The 16,795-nt window shown below is 40.6% G+C and overlaps 1 protein-coding gene across 1 annotated transcript; it reads left to right on the forward strand.

The window, feature by feature from the left end:
- Positions 1–13,152: 13,152 nt before the first annotated feature.
- OR2AT2 (olfactory receptor family 2 subfamily AT member 2) lies at positions 13,153–14,118 on the forward strand. The gene has a single exon (NM_001391215.1). It carries the CDS (start codon positions 13,153–13,155, stop codon positions 14,116–14,118), a length of 966 nt encoding a protein of 321 aa, NP_001378144.1.
- Positions 14,119–16,795: the final 2,677 nt, after the last annotated feature.

The raw sequence follows: 16,795 nt of genomic DNA on the forward strand, positions 1-16,795 counted from the left end.
AGGTGCTCATTTTCCATCTGTATATCTTCTTTGGTGAGATCTGTTCAGATCTTTGGCCCATTTTTAATCGGATTGTTTTCCTACTGTTGAATTTTAAGAATTCTTTATATGTTCTAGGTACAAATGCTTTATCAGACATGAGATATGCAACTGATTTCTCCCAGTCAGTCGCTGGTCTTTGCTTCTCTTAATAGTGTCTCTGGCAGAGCAAAAGTTTTTAATTTTGATAGAGTCCAGCTTATCAATCTTTCTTTTATGGATTATCCTGTTTCGTATTGCATCTAAAGACTCGTGGCCAAACATCATGTAGATTTTGCCCTGTGTAAAACAAGAAGTTTCTGGAAGTTTTATAATTTTATACTTTCCACTTCAGTCTATGAGCAGCTCTGAGTTAATTTTTGGATAAGGTGTGAGGTTTAGGTTGAGATTCATTTTTTTACATATGCACATCCAGTTGTTTCAGCACCATTTGTTATAAAGCCTATTCTTTATCTGTTAAATTGCCCTTTCCCTTTTGTCAAATATCAGTTGACTATATTTGTGTGTATTTCTGGGCTCTCTGTTCTGTTCCATAGATATATGAGTCTATCTTTTCATCAATAGCACAGTCTTCATCACTATAACGCTATAGTGTTGAAGTTGAGCCGTGTGACTCTTCCAACTTCGTTATTCCTCTTTAGAATTATTTTAGTTCTTTTGCCTTTTGATATAAATTTTGGAATCAACTTGCTGGGATTTGATTGGGATTGTGTTGATCTACATATCAAATTTGGGACAATTGACATTTTAACAATAATGAGTCTTCCAATCCATCAACATGGTACACTCTCCATTTAATTAGAATTTCTTTTATTTAATTCATCAGTGTTTTGTTCCTTTTAGCCTAAAGATCTTGCACGTGTTTTGTTAGGTTTATATTTAAGTATATTTTTTGGTTAGTTTGTTAATATGGTGGGCTTTTAATTGATTGACTTTTGAACGTTGAACAAATTTTGTATTCCTGGGATGAACTCCACTTGGTTGTGATGTATTATCCTCTTTAAATATTGCTGAATTTGATATGTGACTATTTTGCTTAGGATTTCTGCATCAATATTCATGAAGGATATTGGTCTGTAGTTTTCTTGTAATTTCTTTGTCTGGTTTGGAATTAGTTTAATGCTGGCTGGTCTTATAAAATGAGTTGGGAAGTTTTCTCTCCTCTTCGATAGCCTGGCAAACACTATGTAGAATTAGTATTATTTCTTCCTTAAATATTTGGTAGAATTTTCCTGTGAAACCACCAGTGCCTGGAATTTTCTTTTAGGGAACTTTTTAACTACAGTTAATTTCTTTAATAAATACAGGATTTTTAAAATCTATTTATTTTTGAATGAGTTTTGGTAGTTTAGCCTGTCTAGAAATTTGTCCGCTTCATCCAAATTACAGAATATGGGCATGGAGTTGTTTGTAGGATTCCCTTATTAGCCCTTTAATGTCTGTCCCCTCTTTCGTTCCTGATATTGGTAATTTGTGTCTTCCATTTTTTTCTTGGTCAATCTGGCTACAGGTTTACCAATTTTATTGATTTTTCGAAGAATCAGCATTTAGTTTCAATGATTCTTCTCAGCTGATTTTCTATTTTCAATTGTATTGATTCCTGCTCTAATATTTACAATTTTCTTCCTTTTACATGCTTTGGGTTTAATTTGATTTTTTTTTCTAGTTTCTTAATGTGAAAGTTTAAATCGTTGGTAAGGTTTTTCTTCTTTTCCAATGTATCTAACTCTATAGATTTCCGTCTAGCTACTGCTTTAGCAATTTCCTACAAATTTTGATACGTTGTACTTTCATTTGCATTCCATTCAAAATGTATTTTTAATTTCCCTTGAGACTTCCTAATTGACGCATGGGTTACTTAGAGTGTTTTATGTAATTTCAAAATATTTGGAGGATTTTCCCAACATCTTTCTGTTACTGTTTTCTAGTTTAATTCTGTTATGGTCTGAGAATATGCTTTGTGTAATTTCTATTCTTTTAAAAATTTTGAGGTTTACTTAGTGGTTCAGAATGTGGTCTATCTTGGTGAATGTTCCACGTGCACTTGAAGGTGTATTCTGCTGTTGTTGTGTGGAGCATTCTATCAATGTCAGTTAGATCTAGTTGTCTGATGGGGCTGTTTAGGCTTTCTATATCTTAATTGATTATCAGTCTACTTGTTCTATCAATTACTGAGAGGGGGATATTGAAGTCTCCAACTGTAATTGTGGTTTTGTCCATTTCTCTCTCTGTTTCATTGGTTTTTGTCTCATGTACTTTGAAGCTCTGTTGTTACGTCTTCTTGTTATGATTATCTCAGGCTCCTCCTTATCCCTGATAATTTCCTTTGTTCTGATATTAATATAACTATTTCAGCTTTCTTTGGGTTAGTGCTTGCAGGGTACATATTTCTCCATCCTTTACTTTTAAACTATCTATGTCTCTAAATTTAGAGGATTTCTTCTACAGCGTACAGTTAGGTCTTGCTTTTTAATCCAATCTAACACTCTCTGTCTTCTAACTGGTGTGTTCAGACCGTTCACATTTAATGTGATTATTGATACGGTTACATTAAAGTTTCCCATCTTGCCAGCTGCTTCCTTATGTTCCATCTGTTCCTGTTTCTTTTTTCCTCCTTTTCTACCTTCTGTTCTGTTAATCAAGCATTTTGGGGTTTTGTGATTCCACCTTATCTCCTACTTTTTAGTGGTTGCCATAGGGTTTACAAAGCACATTTTTAATTAACTTGAGTCTACCTTTATGTGTAGTCTGAGGACTTCGCAACAGTGTCTCCCTTCCTTGTCCTTTGTGCTGCTGTCGTGTCCTCTACTGTGACGTTTTAGGAGTACACAGCACGTCGCTGCTGGTGTGCTTTAGACAGACAGTTATCGTTTGAACCCATTAAAAATAGGAAAAAATGACTTTAACTTTACCTTAATTTATTCCACTTGCAACACTCTTCATTTCTTCATTATCACAACAAGCCAGTTGTAAAACTGCCAGGTAAATTCAAACATAAACTGGTAACTTGTTCGTTATCAACTTTATCGAGGTATCATTTATATACAAGGCAAAATGTATTTGTTTGAAGTGTGTGGTTCAAAGAATCTTGACAAATGCATACAACTGTGCAACCACGACCCCTATCAAGATCCAGAATATTCTATCAACCCCAAAAGTTTCCATTGCATCCCTTCCCAGGCAATCCTCCACACCCCTGTCCCTAGACGAATACTGATCTGGTTTTGGGCACTATAGATTAATTCTACCTTTTCTAGAATACCATATAAATGGAACATATCTGGCTTCTGTCATTCACCTTAATATTTTTGACATTCATTTATTGCATATGTGCATAGTTTGTTCCTTCCTACTGCTGAAGAATACTCTTTTTTTACTTCATTATTTTACTTCTTCCTTTCCAAACTGTATGCCCTTAGTTTTGTTTGTTTGTTTGTTTGTTTGTTTTTTCTTTATTGCACTGGCTAAAATTTTCAGTACAGTGTTGTAGAAGGAGTGAAAGCACATGTCCTTTCATTCTTCCTGATCCTAAAAGTATTCAGTCTCTCATCATTAAGGATTATGTTAACTGAAGGCTTTTCACACAACAATCGGAAATCAAAATTTAAACATATCACTTATAATAGGAAATACTTAGGGATAAATTTAACAAAATATGTGCAAGATCTTTATGCTAAAACTACAAAACATGCTAAAAAGAATTAAAGAAAACTTGTACTACTTAATTTTAAAACTTACTATAAAGTTTTGATTGTACATTAATCGAGACAGTACAGTATTGTCATAAGAACAGACATATAGATCAATGGAACAGAAGAAGTTTAGAAATTGACCCACATGGTCAAAACCGTTCAGCAAAGGTACCAAGAATATTCATTGAGGAAGGAAAGTCTTTTTTAACAAATGATGCTGGAGCAATTGGATAGCCACTGTCATTTCCTTAACGGCCAATGTCGCAGACTCCGATGAAAAATAAACTGTTGGGATGGGGCAATAGGCACCATTCTTCTCTTAAATTCCCTTGTACATCAGCACCTTCTCACCTTTGCATCACAACCATAGCTCCTGAAATGGCCTCCTAAGGAGAAAAATTACACATCTATCTGGTGAGTGAGTTGGGAGAGCAGAGTAGAATATGTTTCAGACAGGCTAAAGTGTCAAGTGTTCTCAACTCCTTTAACTCTTCTTGGAAATCCACGTTCCAACTGTCAGGTTGCTTATTAGGAAATTAACACTGACCACAAAACATGCTGCATTTGGGAAATGAACTCAGGCTGCAATTTGACAATGCTTGTGAACATGTTCTGAACTGGGCATCCGTGCTCCCTGTTAGAGCATCCCATGACAGGTCTATAGTTTCTTGTTTACTTCCAGTTGGCCAAGCTGGTATGGAGCTTTTCAATCATATCTGAAAGAAATAATCAACTCTCACCTTTATGAGGATATTCTTTATTCCCTTGAAATTATTCTAGGCAACAGCTACCAGGTTCATCAAAGCTTTGCTTTTGCTTGGTAGGAATATAAATTCAAAGACTACAGACAATAGCCAAACAGGTTATCTCGTCGCCACATACTTTGGCATTCCATCCCTGGATCTCATTGACTCCATCCGTAGCCGCTCAATAGCTCAGACTGAAAACACCTCTAGCTTCTTTATTTTACCTCTTTTTCCCCCCTAGATGCAGTTTTTTTAAATCAACTTTACTGAGGTACAATATTCAAATAATAAAATGCACTTATTTTAGGTATAAAATTTGATGAGTTCCAACAAATTCATACACCCATGGAATCAGCACCATAATCAAGAAATAGACTATCTCCCTCAACCCAAAAGTGCACTTGTGCCCATTTCCAGTCAGTCTCTCTTCCCAACTCTGGCTCCAGGCAATCCTTGATCTAATTTCTGTCTCTATTATATGTCTAATTATAGATTAGATTTGTCTTTTTTAGAGTTTCACATAAATGGAATCACACAGTATGTACTCTTTTGTGCTGGATTCTGCTCAGCATGTTTTTAAAATTCATCCATGTCGTTGCATGTATCAATAGTTCTTTTTATTATGGAATGATTTCATTGTATGGATATACGTATTCATTCACTGGTTGATGGGCATTTGGGTTGTTCCAGTTTTTGGCTATTATAAGTAAACTTTCCAAGAACAATTTTATACATATGTATAGAGATATGCTTTCATTTCTCTTGGGAAATACCTAAGAGTGAAATTGTGGGGTCATACGGTAAGTTTAATTTAAAAAAGTAACTCTGCAACTGCTTTGCAAAGTCTTATATTCCCACAAACAACGTATTAGCTATCGTTCCAGTTGCTCCATATCTTCATCATCACTTTATATTATCAGTCTTTTTAATTTTTTAAAAGATTTTATTTTTCCTTTTTCTCCCCAAAGCCCCCAGGTACATACTTGTGTATTTTCAGCTGTGGGTTCTTCTTGTTGTGCTATGTGGGATGCCACCTCAGCATGGCTTGATGAGCAGTGCCACATCTGCACCCAGGATCCAAACCAGGGATAGCCCAGGCCTCTGAGGCAGAGCACATGAACTTAACCACTCGGCCACGGGCTGGTCCCTATCAGTCTTTGTAATTCTAGACATCCTAATGAGCATATAGTGATAGCTCATTTTGGTTTCTTTTGCACTTCCATGGGATGATTAATGATGTTGGGCATTCTTTTCATGTGTCCATTGACCATTAATATTTGATTTTTATAGTGTCTATTCATATTTATTGACCATTAAAAAATGGGTTGTTTACTTTTTTTATTAACGAGTTATTGGAGTTCTTTATATATTTTGAATGCAAGTTTTTTGTCATATATTTTCTCCCAGTTTTTGGCTTCCCTTTTAGTTTTCCCTTTTTTTTTTTTTTATTAAAGATTGGCACCTGAGCTAACATCTGTCACCAATCTTTTTATTTTTTTCTTTCTTCTTCTCCCCAAAGCCCCCAGTACATAGTTGTATATCGTAGTTGTGGGTCTTTCTAGTTGTGGCATGTGGGACGCCACCTCAGCATGGCTTGATGAGTGGTGCCATGTCCGCGCCCAGGATCTGAACCGGCAAAACCCTGGGCTGTGGAAGTGCAGCACACGAATTTGACCACCTGGCCCCAGGGCCGGCCCTCACTTTTAGCTTTCTTAATGATGTCATTTGAAGACCAGAAGTTTTAAATTTTGATAAAGTCTAATTTATCAGTTTTTCTCTTATGTTTCATACTTTTGGGATGCTGTTTAAGAAATCTTTGCCTACCCCAAAGCTTCGAAGATTTTTCTCCCGTGTTTTCTTCTAAAAGTTTTATAGTTTTAGTTTTTGACATTTAGGCTTATGATCCATTTTGAACTCATTTTTGTACATGTTGTGAGGTAAGGATCAAGTGTCACTTTTTCCCATATGGATATCTTGAAAATCACATAGCGTATGTCCTCCCAATTTCTTCTTTTTTTTTCAAAATTGTTTTGGCTCTTCCAGGTCCTTTGCGTTTCCATGTAAATTTAGAATTAACTTCTCAATTTCTACAAAAATACCTGCTTGTATTTAATGGAGATTCCATTGATGCTATAGAATAATTTGGGCATATTTAATATCTCCACAATGTTGGATCTTCCAATCCATAATCATGATTTATCTCTCCATTTATTTAGTTCTTCTTTAATTTTTCTCAGCTGTTTTATAGTTTTGAGTACAGGTCTTGTGTATAATTTGTTAAATTTATACCCAAGTATTTTGTGATTTTTGATGCCATCATAAATGGTATATTTTACTTTAATTTCCAATTGTTTATTGTTTGTATATAGAAATAAAATAGATATTTTGTATACTGGTTTTGTATACTGTTATCTCGCTAAACGTACTTCTTAATTCTAGTAGCTATTTTAGATTCCTTAGGATTTTTAATGTATAGGATCATATCATTTATGAAGAATGACTTTTATTCTTTTCTAATATATATGCCTTTTATTTCTTTTGTTGTCTTTTTTGCACTGGCTAGGACCTCCAACACAATGGTGAATAAAAGAGATGAGAGAAGATATGCTGTCTAGTTCCTGATCTTAGAGTAAAAGGCATTCAGTCTTACACCATTAAATAGGATGTTAGCTGTGGATTTTTCATAGATGCCCTTTCTCAGGCTGAGGGTGTTCTTTTCTATCTTATACTTTGCTGAGGGACTTGATTATAAATCTTATTTTCACAGGATTTTTCAGTGAGCATAGAATTCTAGGCTAGGAGGTTTTTACTTTTAGCACTGTAGAAATGTCATCCTGTAATCTGTGGGCTTCCACAGTTTCTATGGAAAAGACAGCTATCACGCCCATCGTTGCTGCATTGAAAGAGAAGTGTCTTACTTTCTCTGGCTACATTTCAGTTTTTCACTTTAACTCTCAGCAGTCTGACTGTGATGCAGTGCGGTTCCTTTGTGTTTTTTGTTTCGTTTGGGATTTGCCGAGCTTCTTAAATCTGTGGGTTGATTTTTGTCACCAGGTTTGGAAATTTCTCAGGCATTGTCTCTGTACAAATGGTTTCTGTCTCATTCTCTCTTTCTTCTTCTGGGACTTGAATTGCGTGCATGTTAGACCTTCGGCCAAGTCCCGCAGTGTTTTGCATTCTTTTAAATTATTTTTTCTTTCTGTAATTCACTTTGGATATTTTCTATTAATCTGTCTTCCAGTTCGCTCATCCCTTCCTATTTATACCCATGCAAAAAGTTCTTAAGTTCACATACTGTATTTTTCAGTTCTGGAATGTTCACCAATTCTTTTTTTTAATAGATTACAATTCTCTCTTTAAATTCTTCATTTCTTATATTTTGTCTACCTTTCCCTTTATTTGAGGAGGAATATATTAATCATAGTTAATTTAAGGTCTTTGGTTGGTAACTATATCTGAATCATCTTTGTCTCTATTTATGCTCTATATTTCTCCTCATTTGGTCTTTTTTTTTTTTTTTTTTTTAACCTTGCCTGATACTTTTTGATTGGGTACTGGGCATTGAAGACGAAAAGTTTTAAAAGCTCTGAATGATTTATCTTCCTCCAAAAAGGGTTGTATTCTTCTGGCAAACAGAGCACCAATGGATCCCCCTTGTGGCTTGCTTGTAGGCTAGGTTACACCTTATCTATTTCAATTTGGCTCTTATATTTAGGCTTGAGCCCTTGATTCTAAAAAAAAAAGCCTGGCGTTTCCATGGTCTCAACTGTAATCCTGGACTGCTTACCACGGCCCATCCGCTTGGACAGGGCTTGAGTTCCAACCTCTTGACTCTCCAACATCATGGGGCTGCTAGAATCTTTCCGCAGCTCTGTAGCTTCCCAGCTGCTGTATTTTTCCGTGTTCTCCAAGTCTCTCCCTGTGCCTGCACACCTTAGGAGGTGGCCAATGACTTGAGGAGAATTTGATGTTCCTTCTCTGCGGTACCCTCTGCCCCGGGATTTTCAAGGCCTGCCATTGGGTGCTTTCTGAAGCCTTATGTGATTGTTTTACATCTTTTGTCCAGTTTTACAGCTGTTTTGGGCAAGAAGCTTAGTCTCAGATAAGGTACCCAGTCATAGCCAAAACTTAAAAGACCTCTTTGAATTTTTGAGGTAATACACTCTATTGATAGGAGAATCACAGTGCAGTCTCTAGGATTTTAGAGTGGACCCATGATTTTTTCTGTAGATAACTATTCTCCATTTAAGAAATAGCTCCTGGCCCTGGTGCAGCTGAATGCCTGATCAGGGAACACTAAATGACTATAAGTCCTAAGCTGTCCCTTATGAATTAGGTATTAACTTGAACAAACAAAATATAAAATTGGATATGTACAGAAACATCCCATTATAGTGAAAATAATAAATGTTACATCAACTCAAGCAGATCCTGGAGGCACAAGTAAGTTGCCTGAGCAGATGGCTCAGACTCCCATGATGTACAGTCTTGCTACATTGATACCTTTCCATCAACTCTAACTTATGGCCTCATGGGAAATTCTCTATAATCAACTCCCTCAAGAAGAAAAAAGTTTCAGCCTAACTTACAAATAGTTCTTCAAAATGTGCTGGGACCACCCAAAAGTGGACTTCTGCTGCATTACAGCCCCATTCAGAAGGGCCCTGAAGGATCAACAAGAAAGTTGATCTTGTCAGTGGGCAGAACCTTTGGTCGTGTGTCTGGTTTTTCACTTGGTAGGCTCATCTCACTTGGAGGAGGAAATGGAAAGAAGTATGGATCTAAACAAGTTTATGAGCAACAGCTAATGGTTTTGCTGGGATCTGAAGGAACTTGGAAAGAAAAGATAAGAGGATTGGTGAAGAGGAGTTCTGGAGAAGAGTTAGGAGATAGACCTCTCAGAACAGGCACAAACTGTGATGATATTTGTATCCCATCTGAATACTTACAAAAGGTATCCATGGGAGAAAGAGCTCTCCAAACTCATCAAGAGTAGGCAAAATCAGGTAGACAAGATGATCTGTCCCATGGATACTAGTCAGACTCATAATGAGAAAGAAGGCAACACCATTGACGTAAAGTGCTGAGCCCTTGAGGGCTGTTAATGATGCCCTTCCCATTATCAGCAAAGCCTAGGGACAAATCCTAACCCTGTCCCCCAGCATATATGCTCTAGGAGGTGCCAGGGAGTTGATTCCTGAGGGATGGTGGTGCGATGCCCCATGGGAGCACCATCTTAAATGAAAGCAGCCCAGGATGCCTTCCTGAAAGGAGGGGCCAGAGGGTTAAATGGGCCTTGGCTCAGTTTCCAACAAGGCCTCACATGGAGACACCAGAGGAGGTACCAGTATGGACCAGCCTTAACAGGTGAATGGGGCTACAGATGGAGTGCCCAGAGATAGGGTGAGAGAGCCGGAGTGGGGAGACAGGGGCAGGGAGGCCTGGGCCTATAAACCTGAGCCAAAGAGCAGGACGATTGATGGGGTGTGCACAAGAGGCAGGAGCCCAGGATCCAGGTTGGCTGTGCACAGATAGGCTGTGGGACTTTGGACCACATATCCTGGCAGGTCTGGACAAGGGGTGTACTCACAGGTAAGATTCAGATGATCTTGGCCAAGGCCACCCCACAGGAAAACAAGACTGATGACAGCAGCAACCATTGGAAACACTTGCACACTTTGAGCTCTTACGTGTTCCAGGCTCTTGTGTAAGTATCATCTAAGCATTCTCTCTGTGAGGACTCAGCCCCAGGAGGTCACAGATAAAGGGAAAAGGCCCAAGGTGACACAGCTGGGGGCAGGGGTGGGACTGGAATCCAGTCTTTTCTGATGCACAAGTCCACACACTTAACCGGTAAAGTCCACATGACATAATGAAGGTGAGGAACCCGGCTGGCAGCAGGTGTCACCAGGTGGGAGAGCCCGCGCCCTCTCCCTTTGGGCATGGACCCTGTGACACTGCTCTGCCAAACACAGAGGGGGCCCTCAAAAAAGGGCTCATTGGCTTGGAAACCCCTCAGTGATCTCTTCCTCCAATCCCCTCACTGCCCAGGTGAGAAACCAAGGCTCAGGGCCCAAAGTCACAGCAAGCGAGTGGCAGATCTGGTCCAGGAGCCAGGACTCTTGGTTCCCAGGTGGGCTCAGTCCTTTACAGCAGGCCAACTCCAAAACCACCTCACCAGCCGTAGCCGTCAACTGACGCTCAGATTCTCACCTGTGGAGGGGGCATATGCTCTCCTGGCCAGGTTGGATGGTGCGAGGAGATGACAGACATAAAGTGCAGCATCAGGTTGGACATCCGGGTGATTGGTTGTTCTGTCTTTCTGTGTCCCCCACCAGCACTGTAACTGCTTGTAGACAATCCCGACAGGGAGAATCCACTGGGGCAAGTTCCTTGCCCTGGGAAACAGCACCCTTTAGGCCCTAAGCACACGGCTGCATCCCTCACATGTAGGGTGTAACTCAAAGTAAAACCAGAACGCTAACCTGTAAAATAACTGTGAGAAAGTCCAGCCACATTTGGACATTTCCTTTGAGGGGCTAGTTGAATGGTGCTTTGAAATAGCAAAGGTTGAATTCTTTCAGGAAGTATTCGTGGTGCCTCTGCTTTGCTGGTGACCCAGCACGCGCCTGGTGTGTGTGTGGGATAGTCCAGCAGCTCCCGGCAGTGAAAAGCCATGTGCCACCTCTCACGGAGCTCTCAGCGTCCCTACCTCCATCTGCAGAGAGTTGGGATAGAGCAGGGAGGAGGGGCACCTGGACTTTCGGCCTCTTAGGGCCCCTCTTGCTTTGGTCTTCTGCGTCTCTGCCCCTCAAACTCCCCTACTCCACCTCACCCACGACCGTCAGCCTTGACCGCCTCTCTGGGGGCAGAAGGGTCCAGGGTAGTGTAGTTTGCGTCACAGTCTTTGGGTGTGAGAAAAAAAACGTGACCAAATTTATCAGGATGGGGTTCCATTAACTAATGGATAACCTTCTCAATTTGGGACAAAGGGGGTTCACTCTCTTGCTAGGTCCTGGGGTCTGACTTCTGGAACATTATTCAAAGGAGGGTTTGCAATGCTGGGTGCCAGTTCTTGATTTGGTACCTGCCATATGGAGACTCAGATCAAAATCTGAAATATAGATTCACCTGATGTTATCAATGAAAAAACAGAAAGAGAAATAGAAAACATTTGCTCTAATATTTGAAACTTGAACTTCTGGATTCTCCAGGAAATACGGCATAAAAGAAAGAGTCCCATCTGGGAATTAAAGACCTGGCTTCTAGTGGTGGCTCTGCAGCCAGGCACCTGTGGCACCTGGAGAGTGCCTGCCCTTTCTGCGCCCAGTCTCTCTGGCCTTCAGCGGGGAAACTGGTTGGACTTGAAAATAAAAAAAGGTTTTTTTCCAGTTTTCACATTGGTCGTTTTATGCACGTAAGGTGTTTTGAGGAGGGAGAGAAATTAGAGGTAATTCTAGGAAAATCACAGGGACACTGCTCATGGAATCATCAGGATCAACGAGGCCAATATTGATACCAATATCAACATAGACTTGCCTGGAGTCACTTAGTCCAAGGGACAAGCCCAAAGTGGAGGAGAATCTGTACTCCCCTCAGCTCAAACATCCCCAGTCTGTGGGTTGAAAGCACTCGCTCTGGTTCCTATGGGAGTTTTTTTGCCTTTCAGCAGCTATTGCAAGCAGATCTCCAGTTCCCGTCCATCAGCAATGCCTCCCAGGCCTCCCCAGGTCGCTTCTGAACAGGGACTAGGGAGGCCTGCTGGGTAGGGGCCATGCAGTGGTTACATAGGAGCACCTGCTGAGCTGCAGCAGCCAGTAGGGAGGCAAGTTCAAGGCAATAACACAGATACTGTCTTGGATTCTCTATTGCTGCCAATTGTGGGAGAATTCATTATCAGTTCAGACTCCAATCAGGAATGACTCTTCCCACCAAGAGCATTTTCAGTGTTACTCCCTTCACTGTAACATGACAAAGAGCCCCACATCTGGAGACAAGATGCAGAGTACTCAGATCAGATGGGGACAGGCAGAACCACTGCATCAAGCAAACAAGAGAGAAATGAGCCATTCGCTGGTTGGCAATTATGGTGGGAAGACGGCATGTTGCTGTAAACCTTAGAGAAATCAGCCATCCGTAGCAACGTGGTGACAAAGATGTCAATCTTAAAAACTTAAAGCAAATGCCAAAAGAGAAAGAAGCTTGGGGGCCTGGTTTCAGAGATATGGTATCCCCAAAGGACCATGGGGGACCTGGAAATGATGACCAACAGAAGTTCTTCAGTAACACTTAACACAATTGCAATTAAATAATTACGTGATTCATTGCTAATGTCTTTCTCTACCACTAGAATTTCAGCTCCGTGAGGTTGGAGAGCTTCTCTGTCTTGTTCACCTTGCCTTCTACACACCCAGCATATAACACATGGTTTTGTATATTGTAGGTACTTTTTCCATACTTAATTTTAAAAGGAAAGAGGAAATTCTGGGATAGGATGAAGACAAAGCCCATCGTCTGTCTTCTAGAGTTGGTCATAAATAAATGTGGTTTCATTAATTATACAGTGATCGTTATGTGATTCTGATTCCAGAAACACTGATTGTCCTGGTTTCCAGATGTGCCTGGTTCCCAGAGATTTCTACTACTCACTTCCTGGGCATCCAGCTTAACCCACCATGGAGACTATAGCCTGTAATGGATCAGAGGACTCCTCCACCATCTTCTACCTTATGGGCATCCCCTCCCTACCAAAATCCCTCTTCCTCCCTATCTTCTTTGTCTTTCTCCTCCTTTACCTGCTCATCCTGGTAGGGAATGCCTTGATCCTCATGGCTGTGGTGGCAGAGCCCAGCCTCCACAAGCCCATGTACTTCTTCCTGATCAACCTCTCTGCCTTGGACATCATTTTCACCACAACCACTGTCCCCAAGATGCTGTCCCTACACTTGCTTGGGGACCGCCTCCTCAGCTTCCCTGCCTGCTTCCTGCAGATGTACCTCTTCCACAGCTTCTCCTGCTCTGAAGCCTTCATCCTGGTGGTCATGGCCTATGACTGCTATGTAGCTATCTGCCGCCCACTGCACTACCCTGTCCTCATGGCCCCACAGACCAACGCTGCCCTGGCAGCCGGTGCCTGGCTCACTGCCCTCCTCCTGCCCATCCCGGCAGTGGTGCAGACCTCCCACATGGCTTTTAGTCCTGTGGCCCAGGTCTACCACTGCTTCTGTGACCACTTAGCTGTGGTCCAGGCCTCCTGCTCTGACACCACGCCCCAGACCTTCATGGGATTCTGCATCGCCATGGTGGTGTCCTTCCTGCCCCTTCTCCTGGTGCTTCTCTCCTATGCCCACATCCTGGCCTCGGTGCTTCGCATCAGCTCCCGAGAAGGACGCTCAAAAGCCTTCTCCACCTGCAGCTCCCACCTCCTGGTGGTTGGCACCTACTACTCATCCATTGCCATAGCCTATGTGGCCTATAGAGCTGACCTGCCCCTCGACTTCCATATCATGGGCAATGTGGTGTATGCTATTCTCACACCTGTCCTCAACCCTCTCATCTACACTCTGAGGAACAAGGATGTCAAAGTAGCCATCGCCAAAATAGCATGTCCCCGGTACCCAAAGAATTCTGGGAAAGCCTGATTCATAGGTGGAATGATCTATTAACAAACACCAACAACAAAAGAGAGAAAAGTGGATAATTCAGGCAGCCGGATAGTTAGAAGAATAATTCTCAAATACAGTCCGAGGTATTCCTCCATTGTAATAAAATCATGATTTTCTTTCCATAACTCATTGACAAAATAGATAGTAGTTTTCTATTCACTTTTAAGCTGTGAATCCCAAATTTCACAAGACTGTGAATGCAGTTGTGGTCATATTTCCATTAACTCGAACAATTTTGATTCTTAGAAACTCCAAGTATTTGAGTAGCAAGAAATTCAGTCTTTTTCCTTGTATTTCTTCTTTCAACATCTCTAAATGTCCCCGAGAATGCTGACACATAGATATGAATCAGCCTCGCCCATTTTGCTGGAAGAGCAGCTTAGAAATCCCCTTCAAGGAAAAAGTCTGAAATCACTACCAAATTCACTGCCACTACCAATATTTCAACATCTGGTCACACAGGAAATTGACCCTCATGGCATCATAAGTGTAGAGCATGCCCTTCCTCTAGCCTATGCTTAGGCAAGGGGTGTCCCTTATCAAACCCATGTGGGCACCAAAGCATTACAGTTCTTTTCATTCTCAGCTACACCATAGTGTTCCCATTCATGACAATGGGTAGCTAAGTAGAGAAGTTTTCCCTTATTGGTAAGATGCTGTGTCCAGGATCCCCACTTTTTCTCAAAATACAGTGTAGGGAACTCCTCTTTCTGGCCTCAGCGGCCAGCCCAGGCTCCTTATTTCCTTCCCCTATGCCAAATTTCCTCTTGAATACCTGTCAGGTTTGTCCAGTCAGGGACATATAGAACACAGAGTGAAAAGTGTCTGAGGGGAACCCAGGTGATAGATATCCTCATCTCTTGGCTCATCACAGATATTCCCAATATCTAGGGTCCAAGTTTTTGCCAATCAAGGTATTGACTTTAACCATTTTCCCGTTGCATTGATGATGCAATTCAACAACGGATGTGATTTGTTCCTGGACTCAGCTTTCAGCAGTCCAGGAGATCCTGGTGGAGTCAGAAAAGGCTTCCAGAATCAGAATGACAAAAAGGCTCCAGATTTCCTTGTATACTGATGCTGGGCGACTGGAACGGGGACTCATGTTCCTCTATCTGCATTTTATTCAATCTGCAGTGCGGCTTTTCCTCAATCCTTGAAGTTGACATCTAGACCTCAGTGGGACCACAATCCTCAAGGTCTAGAGGAGACAGCTTGTTAAGTCGCTTTCCCTCTGAGTTCCAAGAGCTATTAGAATTTAACCTGAGGACGTGGAGATAAATATTTTTTTGCTCTCTACTCCACTACCACCCAATAAACAACTCCAAAAGTATCCCCACATTACAACTGAAGTTCTGGTTTGTGCAACTTCTCTTCTGGTACCAATTTCAGTTTCAGTTCAGGGCTTTGGTTTCCTGTGTTCCTCGATGAGCCTCACGACATTGTTTCATCTTCAGCTCCCCTTCCAGACGGATCAATGAATTAATCACATGGAAAGTGGATTGTAGTGACATGGAATTCTAGGCTAGTTCCACCCCAACTCATTATTTCCTGTGGCTCCTCCTAAACATTTTTCGTGAGTAGACCTGAAATAATAATAACAACGACAATAATAATAATAATAATATTTTTCACCTGTAGCCTCACCTGTTAATTAACACGGTCTCTCTGTATTTCCCAACTTAAAAACATAGTTTCAACTTTTGTGCCTCAAAGAACACTAGCAAGAGAGTGAAAAGACAAACCACAGAATGGGAGAAAATATTTGCAAAGCATGTATCTGATAAGGGATTAACATCCAGAATATATAAAGAACTCCTACAATTCAACAACAGAAAAAAAACCAACCTAATTAAAAAACGGGCAGTGGAATTGAATAGACATTTCTCCAAAGAAGATATACAAATGGAAAATAAGCACATGAAAAGATGCTCAACATCACTAACATCAGAGAAATACAACTCAAAACCACAATGAGATACCATTTGACACCCATTAGAATGGCTATTATCAAAAAATGGAAATAACAAGCATTGGTGAGGATGTGGAGAAATTGAAAGCCTTGTAAAAAAAAATGGTGATACCACTGTGGAAAACAATACAGTGGTTTCTTGAAAAATTAACGTGGAATACCAAATGATCCATTAATTCCATTTCTAGGTATATACCTAAAAGAATTGAAAGCAAGGTCCTAAGAGACATTTCACACTTATATTCATAGTAGCATTATTCACAATAGCCACAAGGTAGAAACAACACAAATGTCCATCGACAGATGAATGGATAAACAAAATGTGGTGTATACATACAACGGAATATGATTCAGCCTTAAAAAGGAAAGAAATTCTGGTACATGCTACAACATAGATGAACCTTGAAGACATTATGCTAAGTGAAATAAGCCAGTCACAAAAGGACAATTATTATGTGATTCCACTTATATGAGGTACCTGGAATATTTAAATTATGGAGACAGAGAGTAAAACAATGGTTACCAGGACTGGCGGGGAGGGGGAAAGAGACATTGTTTTATGCATAGAGAGCTGCTGTTTGGGATGATGAAAAAGTTCTGGAAATGGACAGTGGTGATGGTTGCACAACATTGTGAATATACTTAATGACACTGTATTAAATACTCAAAATGGCTAAAATG

The sequence above is a fragment of the Equus caballus genome, chromosome 7 (assembly GCF_041296265.1).
Source record: "Equus caballus isolate H_3958 breed thoroughbred chromosome 7, TB-T2T, whole genome shotgun sequence".
Classification (NCBI taxonomy): Eukaryota; Metazoa; Chordata; class Mammalia; order Perissodactyla; family Equidae; genus Equus; species Equus caballus.